Source organism: Phlebotomus papatasi, chromosome 2, assembly GCF_024763615.1.
Source record: "Phlebotomus papatasi isolate M1 chromosome 2, Ppap_2.1, whole genome shotgun sequence".
Lineage (NCBI taxonomy): Eukaryota > Metazoa > Arthropoda > Insecta > Diptera > Psychodidae > Phlebotomus > Phlebotomus papatasi.
Genome location: NC_077223.1, coordinates 26,311,149 through 26,334,201, shown reverse-complemented (window position 1 = coordinate 26,334,201; position 23,053 = coordinate 26,311,149). Strand labels below are relative to the sequence as shown.

At 33.5% G+C, this 23,053-nt stretch overlaps 2 protein-coding genes and 1 long non-coding RNA gene across 6 annotated transcripts in view; 2 read left to right on the top strand and 1 right to left on the bottom strand.

Annotated features, from left to right (window-relative positions):
* LOC129803217 (frizzled) overlaps positions 1-2,928 on the bottom strand; it is a 97,723-nt gene extending 94,795 nt beyond the window's left edge. For 3 of the 4 annotated variants that reach the window (XR_008751846.1, XM_055849662.1, XM_055849663.1), the window contains exon 1: positions 1,990-2,922. Coding sequence is in view for 3 of the 4 variants with exons in the window: in XM_055849662.1 (XP_055705637.1) it covers positions 1,990-2,664 (675 nt within the window). In the remaining variant the exon portion in view is untranslated. Of the gene's footprint in view, positions 1-1,989 lie in introns of all 4 variants that reach the window. The other variant, XM_055849661.1, reaches the window with a different exon arrangement.
* Positions 2,929-7,464: 4,536 nt separating this feature from the next.
* On the top strand, positions 7,465-7,860 carry LOC129800296 (uncharacterized). The gene has a single exon (XM_055844576.1). It carries the CDS (start codon positions 7,465-7,467, stop codon positions 7,858-7,860), a length of 396 nt encoding a protein of 131 aa, XP_055700551.1.
* A 13-nt stretch (positions 7,861-7,873) lies between these two features.
* On the top strand, positions 7,874-12,344 carry LOC129803290 (uncharacterized). Its single transcript, XR_008751847.1, has 2 exons — positions 7,874-8,097; positions 8,423-12,344. It is a non-coding gene; the product is annotated as an uncharacterized LOC129803290 (long non-coding RNA).
* The last annotated feature ends 10,709 nt before the right edge of the window (positions 12,345-23,053 follow it).

Below are 23,053 nucleotides of genomic sequence, written 5' to 3'. Positions count from 1 at the left end.
AGATTTTGTCGAATTGGCGAGAAAGATAGCAAAAAAACTTATGGACCGATTAAAAAGCATAAGGGCTTGTTTTCTTCAGAATTAAATGCTCTTCTAGTTGAAGGTAAATGATATCAGAAAATCTCTTTTTTTTATATTTATTACAGCACGTTAAAGTCAAAATTTTATCCGAAAAACCTATTTTTTTTTTCAAAAACCTGCGAAGAAGGTCCAATTTTATGATTTTCCTCAGTTTTTCTTGGTTTAACTATGAAATAAACTTATGAATTTTGAAAATTAATTTGGTGTCTTTTAGACAAAAATTAAGCTGCAAATATCCCGCCAATTAGGGTGTACTGTAACGAAGCGCTCCAGTAAATTACTCATTATTCCGCCATTTTGTAATATTTTTTTTTCGAAAAAAAATTATTTAAGCACTTTGAATCTGTATAAATATATACCCAAAATTTCATAAAACTTAGTCGTTTTCTTTTCTCCAAAAAAATCGTGAAAAGCAGCTGAGTCTTGGGTTTCTAATTCGGGAAACCCCCTTAATATGAGGTCGAGATTTTTTCAACTATGAGTTACACTTCCCCTCGATGTTCCCTGACTTGAGCTAAAATCGAAAACAACTTGACGTGACATATCTTGAGTCAGGCGATTTCGATAAAATTTGAGTATATTGTATCTAACGATGTCTACACACTAGAAGCAATTTTCGTCAAAAATTGCCTTTTTTAAAAAAAATCTGACGTTTCTGCTTACAAAGATAGGGGAAATTAAAAAAAAAAAAGCATTTTTTAAAGAAATTGCTCCTAGTGTGTAGAGGCCATCGACAGGTCGCATTCAACCCCATTATATCTCAATATACCCCGACCCTATCGTATCCAAATTGACGGGACTCTAATGCTTATTAACGTTATTAACCGATTTCAATAAGCTTTCTTTATCTTTTGTTATCTTCCTGTAATCAAACTATTTAAAATAAAAAAATGATCAATGATAATCCTAGATAAGCTTATGGTAGCTGAGATTCTTTAAGATGACCTCGAAATGCATGCATCTCAGGGTACATGCAATCCGGAATGCGTGAAAATTCAATTGTAAATTACATTTATACTTAGTAAACATTAAAATTATGACCTAGACACACTTACGACTTAAGCCGAGAGGCGACTTAGTGGAAAATGATGAAAATGCACTTTAACCATTATTTCTAATATAATTACGCTAAACCGTCTCTCGGCTAATCCTCATTTCTGTCAAGGCCCTTTCGCAGACTTAATATAGCACATGGCAAGATAATAATTTTTGTTTAAAGCGTATTAAATTTTCAATGAAACAACCTTAATACTTTGCAAAGTTGGAGCATAGTATCCAAAGCTTAGGACATCTTCATCGAGCTTATGATCACTACAAAATTAATGATATACATAATTATGTATAGTAAAGTCTTTCAAAGGCGAATTAAAATTCAAATTCGAATTCATAATTAAATTCGAATGATTCACTTAGATCTCGCTTCTTAGGTCTAATATCGAAGTTAAAAACCGTAATGCCCTAGATACACTTACGACTTAAGTCGAGAGACGACTTAGTGGAAAATGATGTAAATGAAGTTTAACCATTATGTCAAGTATAATTACGCTAAGCCGTCTCTCGGCTAATCCTCAAGTCTGTCAAGGCCCTAACTTTTATAACTAGGGGCAGATGGGGCTATGTTGAGCAGTAGGTATACATTGATATACGATTTTTTTGCATGTTTCTAAAGAAAGATGATCCTTACAATCATTTTATTTAGATCCACAATTGTTTTATATATCTAAATAACATTACAATAAAGACCATTTAACTCTATAAGAGTTAAATTTAAATGATCGCACTCGACTTGGAATAACAATGTAATGATGAGGTTGGAGAATCCTTAGTTCATGATAGTGAAATGACATCCCCAGACTTATTGGAAATTATATATCTAATCTAAAACCTTTGTAAGGAAACTTAGCTCACCTTTCCTCCAACATTCAGCTCATAACCGAGACCGGGTGGTGTTTTGAGCTGAACGGGGCACACGAAGCCAATATTCCGATAGGGTCCAACACCCGTATGCTCATTGGCACCCTTGTGAACGTTTATCCGACGTGACTTGCCGCCGGCCCCAAGTGGAGGACCTGCGGTCGGAGTAGCCGCTGTTGCGGTAGTATTCTCCGCCACACAGATCTCCTCTCCACCGGCCTCGGGAAACTTTGAGCATTCCAGATTTTCTGGCCAGTGAAAATTAAAACGTTGCATGATTTCCTCGCAGAGCCGTGCACTCTCGCAGAGGTTCCGACAGGGCGGTATAGGCCTATCGAGTACTGTGCATATGGGCACATAAAGGGTGCACAGGAAGAAGTGAATATCAGGGCTACAGTTCACCTTAATCAAAGGCATAAACTGCACTAGCTCCATGCCCGCTTCTTCCTGCTTCGTGTGCCCAATGAGATTGGGCATAATGGTAGTATTGTACTGCATATCTGTACACATGGACACAGTAATGGGTTCGCAACGGTTATGATGGGGCAGGGAAAGGTCGTCCAGGAGCTCAGTGGACTCATGTCGATGGAGAGATTCACAGAGTCGTCCTGTTAATAGACTCCACCACACTACCACCCACACTACCATCAACTTCTTCATCATATTCATGATTCACACACTCACAATCACCCACACAGAAGCACTTGTGTGAAATCAACAAAGGATTCCACTAGATACACTCAACTATTATCTCTGGATGCTGGAATTAATCCACAATGATCACTATTTGGTCATTTTGGGCACACGCGCGTGTCACGAAGTGTACAGTGAATGGCACAATCACGTCTAGAAACACTGATAAAATGTTGTTACTTGCGGAATTAATAGACACTCGGAGGTGCTCACCGGTCGGATGCGTGCTTTCGACTGAATGACGATGGCTGACTGGAGCTTATGGGAAGCCACCGCTAGAGGAAAAACTGCCATGCCAACTGTCATTGTGACATTTATATTAATGCCTACACGAGAACCAAAACAAAACCCTACCAACTTTACCGACAATTCTCTTTCAGTTTAGACTCAATCCCAAGTCATTCAAAAGATTATGTTCGTTGATATTTTGTACATATATTGACTATGTAGCATCATTGAAATATCTTACTTTTCACATGCATAATGTGTAAAGCTAATAATGTGTAAACCTATAATATGTAAGTATATATTTTTTTAATGCTTAGCTTTAGGTAAAATCTCAGTCGTTTCTATTATTATCATTTTCTCAGGAGCACATATAATAATTTAAACTTTATTGAGAGGTGATCACTTAATTTTTTACTTACTTGAAATTTCTACTTTCCACCCCTCAAGAATTGATTTTCTCAACATACACATCTTCGCAAGATAACATTTTTTTGTAGAGGGAAGTGGTGTACAGTAGAGTCTCTCAAATCTGAATCTCTCAAATTCGAACGCCGTTTGGATTCAAAATGTCAATTGTGAGGTTATGTTACAAGGTTAGTATTTTTGGTGAATGAAAATCATATTTATGTACTTCTTCCTGAATGTTTACATACATTATGGTGGTGTAAAATGAAAAGGAAGTACACTAACGGCCAAAACATTAAATACACCCTTCGTAAGCTTAAATACACGTGATTTGAACCGGGAAAACGCTGTAATATCCAGTTCTATTGACTGAAATAGTTTCATATATAAACCTAAGAACAGTTTTAAACAAGATTTGAGAAAATACATGAGCTACAAAATTTATAATTTGAGGATCAGTCGAGAATTAGCTTTTTGGAAAAAAATGAAAAAGTAGCCCCACATTCTAAAACTGATCTTGTCTTTTAATGATCATTTAATATAAGCTAAATACTATTAGTAAATATTATTAAGAGTCAGAAAAACTGAAAATAATACCGAGGGAATATTTTTGGTACGGATTGTGGTCGGTTTCCGGTGTGATGTGTTCTGAAAGGGGTTTCTTCTTTGAATATTGAAATTTTCAGCCCAAATTCTACTTTTTCATATATTTTTTATTATTTTTCAAATTTCTTCTTATTATTGTTGCAATTTCATTTCTTTTACTTCATTATTTTATTTAGAAAACATGAATAAAATCATCAAATTTAGTTTTCCTCGAAGAATCCTCCTTTAACCTTGATAAGCGCCTCACATATTCGAGGCATCCTGTTGATCAATTTCTACAAAATGTCTGAAGGGACTTTTCCCACACATCCTCAAGTGTTTCTACCAAGATTGGAACTGATGTCGCGCCTAATCTCGAACCTTGTGGTCGAGAAAATCCAAGAGAATTGCAATGAGGCTACAATCGGGTGACTGGGGTGGCCAATGCATCCGGCTTATTGGGCGTGGGTTTGTTTTTCAAGAGGAGAACGATTCCAAGCATTCCTCAAAGCTTTGTAGAGGTTTCCTTCTTGAGAAAGAGAAACGCTGGGTCCTAAACTACATGCATTAGCCACCCCAATCACCCAATTGTAACCACATCGAAATTTTCTGGAATTTTTAGACCAGATGGTTCGAGAGAAGGCGCCGACATCAGTTCCAATCTTGGTAGAAACACTTCAGGATGTGTGGGAAAAGTCCCTTCTAACATTTTGTAGAAACTGATCAACAGGATGCCTCGAATATGTGAGGCGCTTATCAAAGTTAAAGGAGGATTCTTCGAGGAAAACTAAATTTGATGATTTTATTCATGTTTATTTAAATAAAATAATGAAGTAAAAGAAATGAAATTGCAACAATAATAAATAGTACTTTGAAAAATAATAAAAAAATATATGAAAAAGTAGAATTTGGGCTGAAATTTCAATATTCAAAGAAGAAACCCCTTTCAGAACACATCACACCGGAAACCGACCACAATCCGTACCAAAAATATTCCCTCGGTATTATTTTCAGTTTTTCTGACTCCCAATAATATTTACTAATAGTATTTAGCTTATATTAAATGATTATTAAAAGATTAGATCAGTTTTAGAATGTGGGGCTACTTTTTCATTTTTTTCCAAAAAGCTAATTTTTGACTGATGCTCAAATTATAAATTTTGTAGCTCATGTATTTTCTCAAATCTTGTTTAAAACTGTTCTTAGGTTTATATATGAAACTATTTCAGTCAATAGAACTGGATATTACAACGTTTTCCCGGTCCAAATCACGTGTATATAAGCTTACGAAGGGTGTATTTAATGTTTTGGCCGTTAGTGTATGTTACCACTAAGACTTGCGAGAAAGTACGGGAATTTGATTCAAAGTACAATTTAATCTCACACAAATTTCGTTAGTTTTGAAAAAAATCGTTCGAATTTGGGAGGTGAGAAATGTCAAAAATACCCCCCGAGCGTTCGAATTTAGGAGACTCTACTGTACCTATTTTTAGGACTTTTCACATATTTTTAAATAAAATTGAGCCTTATCGTGATATACTCGTAATTTAGCTGCACAAACAGATTGAGAAGTTACATTACAATATGATATGGCTTAGTTCCACTTCAGCATAGGAGAAAAATCCCAATTTCAAAGGTGCCCCACTTTCAAAGTGCCCCACTTCCCCCTAATTATGTCGCGTTGTTTATTCATTTGTCCGCTTCGTCATAAGAAGAAATGGGGCACTGTTGAAATTGGATTTTTCTCCCATATTTAAGTGGAACTGAGCTATATCATAATGTAATTTAGCTTCTCAATCTGTTTGTGTAGCTAAATTAGGGTAAGTGAAAAAAAACATAAAATGAATAAGAAATTTAGGAAAAGCAAAAGATGTTGCCGGAATAGGCAACACTACCTCACCGGAGAGACCCTCACAAAGTATATACTTTTTTACGCGAAATACAGGATCCAGCTGGGAAATTTTACTCGAAATTTAAAGATTGATTCACTATTAATATAAACAGAAACAATCTTTAATGAAAACTGATCAATTTTCATGAAAAACACCGAAGGAAAACCTTCTGCACTTCACCACAAATCACAAGACTGTTAGAACACACAATCGATCTGTCACATTTTTTGTAAGACTCTTTCCACACTGAGATTTTACAATGCAATTTAAATTAAAATTACACCTAAAATTAAAGGTCTTTTTGTTAATACATCCTAAAATGAATAAATATTTAAAAGTAAAATGAATTCATTGACTATTCGAAGATTACATAACATAATTTTAATTAATTTATTTGCATGGCCGAAATTACACTCAAAGTGGCCGAAATTAAAAGCTGGCCGAAATTTGGCACACTTCCCCTATATCACGATCGCGATAAAGCTCAATTTTATTTACAAAATAGGTGAAAAATCCCAATTTCAAAGGTGCCCACTTTCAAAGGTGCCCCACTTCCCCTAACAAGAGCTACAGTACTAACTGTTAGAGATAGTGACTTACACGGGCTTCAGACCTAATCTGGTCTTCAGACTAGAGGTTTAGCCTTGTTCCCGTAGGTCTCAGAATCCTAAATGGCAACCAATTCAATAGTTCTTGAGATTCAAATAGATTATTTTCCCTTAATAAACCAATTCTAAGTCATATCTTTCCAAAAATTTTCGAATAATAAGAAATTAGAGATGTTAATCCTCGTGGCTAAGTCTTATACGGGCTTCAGACCTAAGGCTTAGCCATATGGCCTAACTCTTATAATATATTTTTAGTCAGGATATTTTGGAAAATTTAACTTTGGATTGTATTATTGCTCTTGCAGAATCTAATAAGTCATTTGTCCTAAATAATACAATCCAAAGTTAAATTTTCCAAAATATCTTGACTGATAATAAATTATAAGAGTTGGGCCATATGGCTAAGCGTTAGGTCTGAAGCCCATATAAGACTTAGCCACGAGGCTTAACTTCTCTAATTTCTTATCAGTCGAATTTTTTTGGAAAATTATGACTTAGAAATGGTTTATTAAGGGGAAATAATCTATTTGGATCTGAAGAACTATTAAATTGGTTGCTATTTAGGATTTGGAGAACTTCGGAAACTGGGCTAAACCTATATTCTGAAGACGGTTTTAGGGTATACGGATAAAACCTATAAATTTGACTGCCTCCTTTAGTACAAGCGTCACGTAGTGATGTATCATTTACAACGAATGCAGACACAAACCAAATGTAGTTAACACAGTTGCTGATGTAACCGACGATTAGTATTATCATTTTGCGCCTAATGAAGTTTCAAAGTCAAAACAAATACGAAAACGGTCAATGCAAGCGAAGAATTTTCACGCTTCCCTTTTAAAAATTGTTTCGGAGAATAAACAGAATATTCCACACCGATCTGTGGAATTATCTGAAGGTATTCCTAAAGTTATTAGATATTGGGAACAGGAATGTGGGATTTCCTATAATTTTACTCTATGGTTCATCTGTCAGAAAATATAAACATAACCACGCGTTTGCACAAGTGTACATTAAATTTGGTAGTGAATTGGGAAATTTTTAACCGCTCATTCAGAATGACTGCCCCGGATAAAGATATAAATGAAGTCTTTGACGAGATTGCATTGGCGGAAGACAGAATCAGCCAGGAAGGTTACGAAGAGGGATTTAGTAAAGGAGTCTCATCCGGAAATACAGAAGCATACCATTTGGGGTATCACCGAGGAGCAGAGTTTGGTGCTGAATTGGGATATTATTCAGGAGTTGTGGAAGCCTTCATGGACTCAAAGGAGGAGAAAACAGTCGCATCGTTAAATGTATTGAAGGAATATTTAGATGCCTTCCCAAAAGTCAATGACATTAATGTGGATTTTGAGGGTGACATTCAAAAAATTCGTGCACAATTCCGGAAGGTTTGTGCCCATCTAAAGTTCAAAAGTAACTTCAGTACTTCCAGTGGTCTAAGTTTTTGAATGACAGTATGGAATCAAAAAAAAGGAGGGAGACATTTTATGAAGATAATAGAGAGGACCTGTTAAAATAATAAGATTATAAATCTAAAAGGAAAGTATTCTGAACATTATGCAATGAGCGAGAATAATAAGAATGTTCATCAAAACTTAACTTTATGAGGCTTGGATAGGAATTCTGGAAGTAATCACGCACGAGAAGGGCTTGCTGGAAATTTGAAGTGCTACATTATAAGAGAAGTTAGTAAAATAGTCAAGTCACATCGGAATCTCTTTTGCACCAAAGAAAAATAACAATGTCTCAAAAAACCTGTCCCAATTGAATTAATGTTGGTGATGATCCTGGAATTCACAAATCTTGAATAACTCAAAAAAGTTCAACAAAACAAAAGATCAAAAGTTCAGAAGAAGTTTATTTTTTTTTAAATACATAATTAGATGATTTTACACTATTGTCATTTTTAATTAAGTTTTAAATTTATATGCTTTCAGTTTTTTCCAAAAACTTTCAAATTTCATTCTTAATTCGTAAATTTGATGTAATACTTTTCATTTTTTCTTTTAGATTATTCCTTGAAGCCTGACGAATTTGGACTAAAAGCAGATGGAATGTATGATATCAATTTGGATGCTGATGTTCAATACAGAATAAATGTCGGTTGGATGAAATGGTGATTAGCCAGTGGAGTCCTGTATAGGAAAATTCCAAAATCTGCCAAGGACTTAAGGCTTCTACACATTGAGAGCAATTTTCGTCAAAAAAATTCTTTTTAGGTAAATCGTCTGTACTGCTGTAGCAGAATTCCGAATGTAAAGGTGGTTCCTGGGACTGACTTAGAAAGACAAAGTCAAGAATGATCGCATTAGAGAAAGTCTTGGGGTTCAGTGGGGTCAGTACATTGCAGAAAAAGCAAGAGAAAGACGGCTGAAGTGGTATGGTCACATCATGCGTTTTGAGGAAGATCACATGATCCGGCGCGCACTATGCAAGTTAAAGATGTCAAAAGTGGTCCGGGAAGATCTCCAACGCCGTGGAAATTCACGATTCGTGTTAACGTAAAGCGAACTAAGCTCGTGATTTCTAAAACGCAGGAGCGCGCACTTGGTACTTTCGAAGTATTAGGACCATACCTCCGATAATGGAATGTAACGGCGGATAAAGAGAAAAAAAACAATTTATGTTAATTAACTTGTTTAAGGCAATTTTTCAAATTACACATTTTTTTATACTTTTGCCTGAATTTTGTAATTTTTCAAATCATGCCTTTTGCAAAAATTAATCAAAGCATTAAACGATATCCTAAAAAACAATCGGGAAAAATGATCCAACCTTTTGCCATGACTGAGACTTATACCATCGATTAGGTATTGGCTATAAGGTGAAAAGTTCTGATCCAGAACCAACATGAAAAGTATAAAACATGTGCTTGAAGAATTAGTTGAATTATTTGACAAAACTCCTTTTTACAATAATAAATTTATCTAACTTGGCTGATGTCATAGAACAATTTCTATAATAATAATAATAATGCTGGCACAACATTCCATGAAGGAGCAAGGCCTTCCCGCAAGGGGATTTCTAGACATGCATTATTATTTTTTCTTGTATGGGATGAGGTTGTCAGTCCCATGCCCGTGGAATCAAGGATGCAATCCGAATACTTTTAACGCCAGAAAAAATCCTGGTGACCTAAAGGGGATTTGAACCCGGGACACTTGCATTATAGAGCGAGTGCTCTACCAATTGACCCATGCCCAATAAAATCCACTACTTCTGTCCAAAAAACTTCAGGAACGTAGAAAAGCATTCACCATGGGCTAGGCGTCCCTGGGCAATCTAGGTTTAGCAGATTCTTCCTATACGAGCACATTGTAATGATTACATTGTAATCATTGTAATACAAGATACACCAAGGTGACCATTTAGTTTCCGCAACCTTGTTTTAGCACTTTGACGCTGTTTGTCGGTCCGATACACACAGAAAAATGGAAAATTCTTAAACTGAAACACCCAGGAATTTAATTTTAAATCCAATTCAATGAATGCCAGTGCCCTAATTCTAAATCTTTGATCATTTAATTTTAGTTGTAATTTGCAAATCTGTAGACATTTTTCATTTTCCAGCTAATGCTGAACTTAAGTTCTCGATCTCTTAACTTGAAAGAGCTAGGGATTCTAGCTCATTTCTTTCGCTCAAAGCTTCTAAACTTAAACGCCTCAGGGATTCACGTCCAATTTAAGTTCCCAGGATCTTATATATTCTTAAATTTAGAGTCAAAATTTTTCTGTGTGTAGGGAGCTTCCTGAGCTTTGTAGGTTATCAAACTATTTCTATAGGAACAATTTCTATACGAACAATTTCTATAGGACGATTTAAAGACGATTTTCCTATAACACACCATGTCAAAATCTCTTCATTTTCCTGTAATTTTCCAGATTTTTTTAAATTAAATCCTTGTATAACCTTCAAAGCACAATGTGCAAAAATGTATGTAAGTTAGTCTGTGTGGCGTTTGCAGACGGGACTAGGTACATTTTATAGGTAATTATGTTGGATGAAAAACTGTCAAGACCCAGAGCGATATTCACTAGGAGTCCTTGTACATATGGCTTTATTCTTTTGAAAAAAAAAATACGATTTTGATGTAGAATTACACAAGATCAACTGAGAGAATCTTTATGGAATTCGATATAGGAGTCATTTTTGGAGAAAAGGTCCGTCCGGACGCGGCAACATAATCTGTGGAGCTTTCAACCAATAAGATCAAAAAACGCACTCTTCTCCGGAGCTTTCGACACGCTCCGTGTCTTCCTCAGTGCCCGGCTGACACCGGCTAGGGAAGAAGGTTTTAATTTTTTTTTATTTAAATAATTCTTGTAGTAAGCTTTCCGAAACGTAAGCTCAAATTACATATACAAATACAAATTTTAATATAATTAAAAGCTTAAACTGCCAAACAAGAGCCACTACGGAATCTTTTTGACTTATTTGAAAGATCCGGAAGTTTTTTCGACGAGGTGTTTCGGTAGTCAATCAGTCTTTCGACATAGAGGAGATTGGGGCAAAACTTGTCAAAACGCATATTTAAGCTCTGAGAAAACTTAAACGTTTTATAATGAGCATATTCTTATAGGAAATTTCCTGCTCTACAACATTGCAGAAGACTATTTTCCTCTATCTCGAAAGAAATGTGATTTTCGAATCATTTTCTAAAAGTCGATTTTGTGGAGATTCTCAAAATTGTTGGGGCAAATTTTGTCAGTCTTCGAATAATTTGTGACGTTTTACTCTCGCAAACGTTAAAAATATCAAATAGACATATTTTTATAGGAAATTTATTCCTCTACAACTTTGTCGAAGATAATTTTTCTCTAGCTTAACGAGAAATGTGCCTAAATTGAGCTAATCAGTGTTGATATTTTCTGTAAGCCAAATATTCCAAAAATACGGCTCAAAATTTCATTATTTTTTTATTTGACATAATCCTTCCTCGAATCCCTTGAAACTTTGTAAGTTTAAGAAGGTTCATGAAGGCTATATATAATAAGAATTTCAAGCCTCAGTCTCTTTTATTTTTTATTTTAGAAAATATTGAAATTTTGCCCCAGTCTTCCCTATTGATTTGTGACTTTTGTGACTAAACGTGTTGATCTCTTCTCTTTGAGATGGCATTTTCTCTGGCATAGCATACCGGAGGATCCCGGTGATGGCTTGCAGATTTTTGTCCTGGAGTTTTGAAGGATCTTCAAATACGAACTCAACAATATAGGGGAAAGTGGTCTGCCTTTGAACGAAAAATGATGTTCAAAATTTGAGATTTTTTTCAGAGTAAACTACAACATGAGTTTTACTTTGCACTACACTAAAAAATTCTCTTGTTAATTAAGCTTCTATGCTTATCCCATTCAGGACTCGCAAGTCCTCAGTTTTTCCTGGTGAGGAACTTGAAAATGTGATGTCGATATATTCAAAGCAGCCTGCATGGTCTGCCTTTGAATGTGGTTGAGGCAGCCTTTGAATCTTAATTTTTCACTGAGAATATTAGGGCTTTCACATTAAACGGCCCATAATTAATTAGCATGAACCCTAATGCACTCAATAAAACCACCACTGTAGTCAAAAATCATTATACAACAATTTTTTTTTAATTTTTCTGAAACACTGTTTTTCACTTGAAAATTTATAAGAAAATGCCATTGAAGTTGACAATTGTCAGTTTGAAACATCCCGGCCGGACTAAATTAGGAGTACTATTCTGCTCCCGGACAGGAAGCTGGAAGAAGACCACTTTCCCCTAGGGTGAAATGAACATCTATTTACGCTTGAAGAACTTGTGTTATGTCCTATGGACATCCTTCTCGCAAACAATTAGAATATAAAATTTGAATACTTTTTTTTTTTATAAGAAAATGCAAAATGGAGAAAAATGCTATGCTAGTTGTACTGTATAAATTACATTAAATAAATTTCAATATTTTAACAAAAGTATTAATAGGAGGTTCTTGTCGAACAGATGTTCCTTCGACCCTACTCCATAGTTGTACCATTGTACATCCATATGTAATGTAGTATGATTTTAGAGCAGTAATTTCTTTTCAAAGGATAGGGTGGAATTATCTTGTAGCATCTAATTCATCTTCGTCAAAATGTGTAAACACGGAAAATTCTGAAAGCCAAAATCCGGAAAGACACAGGTATAATAAATCCAATGATAGAAATTAATTAGTAGGATCATTTTAAGTATATTTTATGAGAGTTTATCATCCATAAATATTGAAACTGAGAGTTTTTAGCAGAATTTTCGATTTTTTTTGCAAAAAAGTCAATGGGATTAGCTTTTCCTTTTTTAGATCAACATATTTTGTCGAGGAGTAATAAATCCAATGAGGATAAATATTGTATCTTCTATCAGCCCCTGAGAACTAGCAGAAAAAAATACTTTTTTATATATACTTCAAAATATGGAATTTGTGTACAAAGGAAATTAAAAGATTAGTCTATCAATATAGCCAATTACATTAATTTTAATATAAATTGCCTCCCGATGATTACAGTTTCATGGAGATTTCCACATGTGAGGGGTCTTTGAATTAGGACTGTTTCTTATGGGAAGATCCACAAAAAAGCCACTTATCGTGCATTGAGCACTTTCCACATGGAATATTTGCCAAATGGTCAAGTCGAGAGACTTCTCTGACCCTTGAGATGAGAGGCTTGTCGCTTTCGTTGCTTTTCTTGTTTTCGTGGTTTTCTGGAATGCGTGCCCAATGGAAATACAATTTATTAGCCTGATAAATAACCAAAACCCTTAACATCTAGTAAAATTTTACCATGAAGAAACTCCAGGCTATAATTTATAATTTTGGTTCATCAATTTCTACCATGACAATAGAATATTGGGAAATATATAGCAAAATTAATTATTCGTAGGATGGTGGTATCAATTATGGTCCTATTTTGGCCATTCTGCAATAATTCATTATTTTCAATTTTTGAAAAAAAAAATTGTCAAACCGTTAATAAATTTACCTTACATTGACTAAAAACGAGTTCTCCCTATTGTCCCTGAAAGAGATTTTGCGAGCTGCTCGAACTCCCGAGAAGGAGCTCTGCCTTATATTCTTTTTCACAAGGTTTTTGGATGCATATAAGATTAATGTCGATTTAATTTTACCTATAAATCTTTAAAAAATTATTTTAAAATTGATAATGATTCAAGAAGAGGTATAGAACAAAAAAGAATCGATCTATTACGAACTGTTGAGTGGTACCTGAGTAGTACCTGATGAAAATCTAATGAGCAAATTTTGCTCATAAATTTGCTCAATTCTCATTAATTTGCTCATTAATTATCAATCATATTTATGCTATTTTAATCTATTTAAACCAATTTTTGTGACTCGAGTCCACTTTTTTTATCACTAAATGAATCGATTTCTAAAACCTCTTGACGAAAATTGCACATTAGGACACATATCAGCATCAATTAATGTGAATCACATTAAAATTTTAATATGAAATTCTCTAGTGTGATACCACGAAAACATTTAAACTATAAATATTTTCTGAAATTTTCGGTGCAAAATCTTAAAAATTCATTCGAATGTGCCTCGTTTTGAAAAAAAACTTACTTTACGGTGGACATGATTTCTCAGAGTGTATTCATCAGAAATTAAAAAAAAAACTAAATATTTCCTTTTAGCTGGTGAATTAAACTCGTACTTGAACGATAAATTTTTTTTGTGTTGATCACGACTTATTTTACAAGACAAAACCTGGTGTAAAATAGGCAGAAAATTGTATTTTTTGTATAAGATTCTGCCAAAAATCCAAATTTTATCTTTAAAAAAATATTTACCATTAATGTACGAGTTCAACTCATCAGCTAACAGGAAATATTTAGTTTTTTTATTTCTGATGAATACACTCTGGAAAATCTTGTCCACGGAAAAGCATGATTTTTCAATAATCTGAGAGGAATCCGAAAAAGTTCAAATAACATTCCAGAAATGTTAATTTTATCCTGCGGTATTGATTCAAAATCGGTATAAATATTACCCTTTTTAGGTGTATTATGGGTGAAAAGTACCCTTTTTCATGTTAATTTTACACTTAAAAAGGTGTTAAATTAACATTAAAAAATGTTGTTATATTTTTACACCTAAAAAGTGTTAAATTTATGAGGAAAAGATGTTAATCGCACCTTCAGGTCTCAACGGCTGAATTTTAAAGATTTTTAAATGAAAGCTTCAGATAATACAGTTTAAATATTGTAATTTTACACGTTTAAGAACTTTTAAATTTAAATAAATTTTTTTATATAGAAAAAAATTAGAGAAAATATAGTGTTTTCCAGTCTTTTTGACCCAGACTTTTGAGGTGATACATGTACAGTGCATATGTATGTCCATAACCTATTCCCCCTAGCTAAATGATGTATAAAAGTCATATAACAATAGGATATTTTATAATTAAATATGCCAATTAGCAGTTATGAATTTTTGCCACATTTAATAGGTTAATGATTTTAATGGAAATTATTCACTATCAATCAATATTTTTGGAGCATTATTGCATAATATTAATGAAAGTTACTTTGTGATGAAAACCATAGAAAAGCAAAACAATCGAATACCATACAACTGCAGAAAAGCACAAAAGCTATTTAACAACAATGAATTGTGATCTATAAATGTTCTGTTTCCGGCAAAAGTGTTTTACAGAGGTATTTCAAGTGATTTTTCCTGTAAGATTAACTTGATCCAATTGATCTAAATCTTTGTGAAGTGAATTTGATAGCATTTACTATATTTATTGAATCATCCACCCTCTAATACGAAATATTGACGAGAATTTTGATATGGAATTAGATAGGGAAAACTTAATAAACAAAGTACTTGCAATAGCAGCTAATTATTGCAATGAGCTCGCAAAATATGTAACGAGAAATAAATCTGTTTTTCTTATCAATTTTCACATGTCAAAGTGTAGAAATGATAAGGTATTTGTTTTCAATCATTTTTGTTTTGGACTTCTTTAAGTCGTTCAACGTTTGGAGGCTCGCCTTTACTGAACACACCTTCACCAAAAATAGAAAATTACTTGGCAACTGGTTCTTTGCGGGCACCTACAAATAACAGCAAATTTGCTTTCAAAAAAAATCATAGACACAACAATAAACCATTTCCAAACTTGTATTATTTATAAGTCGTTTTTTGCAGTAAGTTTAAAGGAGTTCAAAGAGACGAAATAAGTCTAGTGAATACTGCTTCTTACCAATTCCATTGAATTGCTCTACTTTAGAGCATTTTTGGATGACTTATCGTCTGAGAGAGTTTTGGAAAAATTGAGAAAAACAATCCAGACAGCTTCAAATAAAATTTGATTGTTTGAAAATATTGATAAAACGGCTAGAAATGGCTAATCTTTGCGTGGAATCTCATGGAATTGCCTGTTGCTATGTCACAAATTCTCGCGGCTTTAGCTCTTTATTAGCAACACGAGACCAAAATATTAAAGAGAAAGAAAAGTTGAATGTTGACTTTAAGAGTGGTTGGGATAAAGATAAGAGGCAAAATGCTTCATTTTCGAGTGGATCTTTCAATGGTCTAATAGTTTCCACTGAAATTTATTTAGGTTATTTTGCTATCTTGAACTTCAACAAAATACCATATTTTTCTTAAATTTAATAAAGAACTTCTTAAGTATATCTTTAGACATTGTGATTTCATCAAAATGGAGCACTTTGAAGTGAATTCCTTGAATATATGTTTTGTGTACACTGTGCATGTATTCAAAATAAATAAATAAATATAAATTTGATAAAAGCATTATCGCAACTTCAGGATTGATTTCAAAATTTAACAGCTATAACCAACTAAAGTTCAAAATTTTAATTAAACCTTACCTCTTTAAAGAATAGTGGTTAAAAAAAATAATTTTGTATCTTTGGATAATTTTGTAATTTAATAACTCAGCCCCTATGATATGAATCGGTCTCAAATTTTAATACAGTGGGACCTCGATAAAGTCAACTAATTATTTCCAGGCTTGTTGACTCTATCGGAGTCCGAAAAAATCATTTAAAATGTGAAATATTGATATAAAGGGGTATTATTTTTATGTTTGCGCTAGATCATTGATAAATTCAACACGATAGTAGAATATTTTATTAAATTAATCTCTGGCCCAAAAAGGTCGTGCGTTTAGGCAAAAATGGGAGATTAAGGAATGATTTTTAAGAATATTTTTATTATTAGTAAATACACTCAGTCTAGGAATTATGCACATTTTCGGGACCAACGCGCGAAATGGCATTATTCATAAAGAAAATTTGAATTTGCTTAAAAATTTTTGATTTTCTATTGCTTAATTTTGTTTTTGATTCAATTTTTTTTTGAGATACTGATATCTTAAATTAAAAATGTAAGTTAAAATAAATTTACACGTTTTCTTTAGAAGCGTAATTTTTATGATTGTTTATCATGTACATTTTTTAAAGAAGAGTAAGGTCTTTAAAAAGTTCGAATAAATTTAGAAAAGTTTCTTCGTTATGTTATACTCAAAAATCTAGTATCCTGTACGTTTTTTTTTTGTAATTCGAGTTTATATTTTTTGATTCCAGTCCGTACTCGTGCAGTACATCCCAAAGTTGTTCTCTCGGTACTCGGTCATATGCTTTTTCCAAATCTTGACCGATTTGTAAATGTTTGTGCCGAAACAGGTATGAATGTGAACGACAAAAAGTCGGAGGTAATGGTGATTTCTCGAGAATCTGTGGGATGCACTCTACATGTTAGTGGAGCCTCATTGACACAGGTGAAGAAGTTCAAGTATCTCGGGGTGTTATTCACGAGTGATGGTAGGATGGAGGCAGAACTCTCGTCGCGAATCGGTCAGGCTTCTGCAGTTATGAGGGAGCTTGGCAGAAGCGTGTTGAGGAAGGCCGAGCTTAGTCGATCGGCTAAATTATCGGTTTTCAAAGCTGTGTTCATTCCTATTCTCACCTATGGTCATGAGATTTGGGTAATGACCGAAAGGGTAAGATCGCGAGTACAAGTTGCCGAGATGAGGTACCTTCGGGTGGTTAAGGGAATCACTCGTCGAGATCGAGTGAGGAATGTAGCCGTTCGTGAGGAACTAAGAGTCGAGGAGCTGCTTCTTCGGGTCGAGAGATCACAACTTCGATGGTATGGACATGTTCAACGCATGAATGAAGAAAGATTCCCCAGAAAAGCTATGCAAGCCATTGTGAGGGGACCTCGACCTCGAGGCAGGCCTAGGACAAGGTGGCTGAATCAAATTCAGGATCTTGCATGGGAGCGCCTTGGGATCGAACTCGAACATCTTCCTGAAGTGGCGGAGGACCGACAGGCGTGGGCTGTTAACCTTGGTGTCATGGGCCCGCGACCCCAATAGGGATAAGCGGTTGAAAATTTTTTATGAATGAATTATGTATGAATGAATGAATTTTTTGATTTTGCCATAATATTATTCACTTACAAATTACTGATGGCTCAAAATTTCTTACATTGTGATCATAGACCTAATCAAAAAATCTTAAGACAAGAGAACTTTCAATCGGTCAAAAAGCTTAAAATCACGTAAAGAAAATTATTTTGTTGGAAAATGATTGCACGGTTAATAAATCTACGAATTTTATCACAAAATTACCATGTCCTTACATAAATATTTTTTCTTGTGTTCAAAGTATTACGTTGATATACAATAAGACTGTTTTTTTCTAAAATATTATATTAAACCAATATCAAGCTTGACTCTATCGGAGTCAATTTAGGTCCAAGTTGACACTATCGGAGTCCGTAGAGTAAAAATATATCTGTTGACTTTATTGGAGATTGACTCCATCGGGGGTTGACTCTATCGAGGTCCCACTGTATTTACATCATTACTATTACAGCTGAGAGTGTAGTAGCTTTCGATTTAAAAAACACTTAAGCCCCACACGACTCCCTGATCCGAACTATAAGTGATCAAAATATGAATTCAAAATAGCCATAATTCCAGTTCTAATTATCTGAATTTGATCAGGTTGGGCGATTTGTAAAGGTCTTAATAAATGCTACAACTGTTCAGAACAAATAACTTCATACGAATTTGTCGAAGGCCCGGTTCATAAAAAACCGGATTTTCAAAAATTGAAAATTCTATTTTTGAAACAGAAAATCATTGTGGGAATAAGCCAACGTTAATTATAATCAACAATAGGAAAATCCGGTAGTCGTCGGGAAGAGACAATCACTCAGGGAAACACATAAACTATCTCCAGAGCTTTCGGCTCGGTTTCTAAAGATCGCAGGGTCCTAAAAGATACCGTTGTTTTAATACTTTGAGTAATAAATTCAGAGAAAAAATATTTTAATTAATTATATTCAGAACCTTTTGTTAAAATTCTTTAGTAACGGTACCTTTACAACCCTATGAACTTGAGCAATCCTTGCTCATTTTTTAAGGAGAATATTTCTCTAAAGACGACAACAGAATGCAATGAAGGAAATACTTTTAAAGAAATTAAAGAATATTCGAGGATATTTGAGATAAATCTGGATACAAGAAAAATAGAGGGATAGGGATACTGTTTCTTTTAGGAAAATGTTCCTTGAGTTCAGTTCTTTTTTAGTAAACGTTCTTTGGCGCCAACAACTTACGATATGCCGTTATTTAAAAGAAAAAAGCAAGTTTCATAAAAATAGTTCTAACCATTTCTTAAGATATCTGAAAAAGTTGACGTGATGGACTATAAGTTTCTTCGGGTGATATGTTCAAGATACACCAAGGGCTCCGAAAATACCTGTGATTTGCCAATAAACAAAATAAGTTTTCATGTTGTTGCCCTGTAATGTGCGATGGCTTTAAAACATGGCTTGTTTGTAAATGGGAACTACCAGATGGAGCAGTCAGAGGGAAAATCTGAAAATATTTATTTAAAGCTTAAGTCATATATCGACTTTGACCCGAAATTCATTAAGATCGGTTAAGCCGTTTTCGAGTAAGAAATTGTCAAAGTTGCTAATTTTCAGAAGGATATCCTTAATTTCCCAAGGACTGACAGTTTTTTTGACTTGGGTCTCGGTAATTTTTAAGTCATACGACACGACAATACCTACAAAATGGGCCTAGTCCCATCTGTGGCGAAGAGTTGGACCAGCTCCTATATATTTCAGCCCATTGTCTTTCATTCTTTTAAGTGTTTTTATTAAAAAAAAGTCAGTTTGATCGGAAAATTCAGTGCATGAAACACCTGAACTCTAAAATATAGAAAAATTCAAAGAATCAAGCAAAGAAATGAGTTTGATTGTTTTATGGAACATACCCAAGGGGCATTTGATATATAAATAATGTATGTCTCAAATGTAACCAACATATTTTAAACGTAGTCGATCTATTTCTAAAAAATATAATGTATGAACATGATGGAAGTATATTATCTAAAAATTATATGCGTTGTATACCAGAAAAATAACTTAACTGAAAGATACCTAGAAAATATAACTTATTTTCTTTTAATAAGAATAATACATTTTATTTGATAAATTCCAGTTAATATATTGGTATTTTTCTTTAAAATGACGACTAAATATTTTTAGATCCATAAACAAGTCATAATATGATCTATATTTGAGTGAAAATGTGTAAATCTATGTCGGAAATATCGAAAGTATATTTATCTTACATAATCTTGTTTTTATGTTCATATAATGTCGTGAAATTGTATGAACATTATGTTCTGATATATTTTAGTTACATTTGTTTCATAAAAGACACAAGTTATATACAACTTGTGTTCTTTTTGTAGGACGCTGCCAGATTGTCAAATTCTGCTTTGTTTATCAAGCAGATATTCATTTCTGAGTAAAAACTTGTGAAAAAAGTGATGCTTATTATAAGATAAACTCTTAAAGTGCACCAGTGTGTACAGTAAATTCGAGTACACACATAGAAGAGGTCAAATTTGACAAAGTAAGGCCAATTGATAGAAAAATAGTGAATTAATACTTTATTCGTGAGAGCTAATATTTTGTTTCCTTAATTGCAGTTTAGCGAAAATACAAGCATTACAACAACTTCCTGATCTTCTGTCGTGAAATTAAATTGCAGAAGGAGTGTTCAGAGTGCAGAAAAAGTCCATAAAATGCATATCATTTCAGTGTTTCTCATTGTTTATTGTGAAGTGCTATTTTTGATAAAAGAAATCTGAAATGTATACATAATGTACGACATAATAAGAATATAGGGTCATTTGCCTAAAGCGAGACAGTTTGGAAAGTTGGACAAAGCAGTGTGGAATGTGAGACACCTCCTTAAAAACTTGATAATAAATCAATTAAATATTTAAATTTTTGATAAAAAGATTATTACACTTAATTTTATGATTATTTTAAAAGTTAAAAATGCAAAGATCGTTATAAAACAATCAAAGGGTGACTTGCAAGAAGAATTTAAAAAATGTATTGCATGCGTGATATTCATAATCTTGACACGGTAGTTGTCATTTTCTCTGTTTCTTATGAAAGTTGCTAGGAAAATATCAAAGTGTTTTGTTTGATTTTTTGGCATAATTTGTGAAATATTGTTAAGTCCGCAGAGAAAATCAAAGGACATACATCCATTTAAAAGCTGAATAAAAAATATTTGTGAAATATTACACTTAAAAAGGATGGAAAAGTCATTTAATTTCGTGTTGCATTCAAATCAAGTTTTATGAAATGTTGGACAAGTTGATTTTGTGAATGAATTTGGTGATTTTGTGCAGTGAAATAATGTTAACAAGGATGACAAAGATCATTAAGTATCCGGAGAAATAGTTGCAACAGCAGTTAGCAGCTGATAAGGAGAAAATCTCCTGGAAAGGCTGCAAAGATTTCCGGATTCCGAAGACCACTTCTTTTGATAGGGTGGGTAGTAAATATCGCAAAAACTCCTGGAGAAAGACAAATAGGAGCCTCTACAGAACTCCCAAAGCAAGTGGAAAAGGATTTGGGCGGATGGGAAATTGAAATGTGCTAAAAAGTTGCATTCGCTTTAAAACTATAACTGCTGGACAGCGCGAGGCGCCTGTGATATTTACAGAACTTTTTTTTGGTTGGACATACAGGAAGTTCTTGGTAATTGGCGTTCCTCAACTGTTACCCGGACATAAAGGAGGGATTAGCATAACCATCAAATGTGCAAGTATACAGGGAAAACCCTCATAACATTTGATTTTCTACATTTTTTATATGATATTTCGTCATTAATATCACTATGTCCAACTTTCCAAAAGTTTTTGTCCAACTTTCCAAAATTTTGTCCTTCTTTTCAAAATGTGTTATTTTTTAATTCCCGTGAATTTTCCGATTATTCGGTTGCAATATTTAATAACCACTGTTAAGATTCTTTTAAAATATTTGTCAAAGAATCCAATGATACAAAAAAATGGTAAAAAATAATTATTTATTCAGTTTAAAAATGCATTTGAAATTGAATTTTTTCTTAAGTGTCTCGCTTTCCACCATTCACCCTAGTCACAAAAATATGTAAAAATGTGTTTTCTTCTATATTTCTTATTTATTCGAGTTATAATATATTGATTTTATTTTATGGAGACAAAAAGAAAATGATTTCGTGGAAAATTATAGAAAATTGGCGACACAAAACCCAATTTAATGAAGAACTTATGCAAAAAACATTTGTGTGTGCTGATATTTGTTCACAATTTTGTTTAAAGTGATGTATTCTATCAATACACGCAACAAAAATCTGAAATCCATAAGTTTTTTCTGCGATACAATGGGAAAAGCAATAAATTTACTCAATTTTATTTTCTTTAATTTCACAGTTTTCTCTTGAGAATTTCAGATCGAGAAGGAAATTTTGTTCACTAATATTGTGTCCTCTAACGCAAAACAGTCGTTGCATTAAATCTTCATACGCAAGTGCACGAGTTACAGGAAATCTGACTGAATCATTTAGGGTAATTAATTACTCATTTGAGAAAAATATTTAAGCAAGTCTTAAATGAAAATGGAAAGGAAATGACAAGTCTACGATCAGTAGTTATAAAATCGATATTATATAGTGATTATATTTTATTCAGTTATAATTGATATTTTTTACCGTTACACGATGTCGTGATTATATCTTAAATAAATAATTGTTATATTTTGGATGTAAAAATTCCCCATTCACTCAAATATGGACCTCTTTTATGCGGTTATATAGAAGAAATATGTAAAGTCTTCGCCATAATTTTTGTATAGATGTCAGACATCTCTACTTGTTTATAGCGATAAATGCTCCTTGGGATGGAACTTTGTTTTAAACTTTGTTTGCATTCATCTGGAATGAGAATTTCCTCTAAGACATCAAATTACTCATTTCGAGTCAAGTTTATTTTAGACATTCTCCAAATGCACTTGACGTAATTGGGGGTTACTGGCAGTGAATGATTTGTGTGATTTGTGACGTCAAAAGAGTTCAACACTTTTCAATAACGCATTTAAAGTGAATATTTGACACTCAGCACAACAGCAAATCGTTCACGTAGCAACTAAACGGCGAAGAGCAATCTCATATAGCTGGACCATTTGAGATAAATTGCTTTTTTGAATGGTGTGCTAATAGAGAAGAAAAACCCGAATTAGCATTTAGTGAAATATTGAGAAGTATTTTTAGGCAATTGATGCTACAGTGAA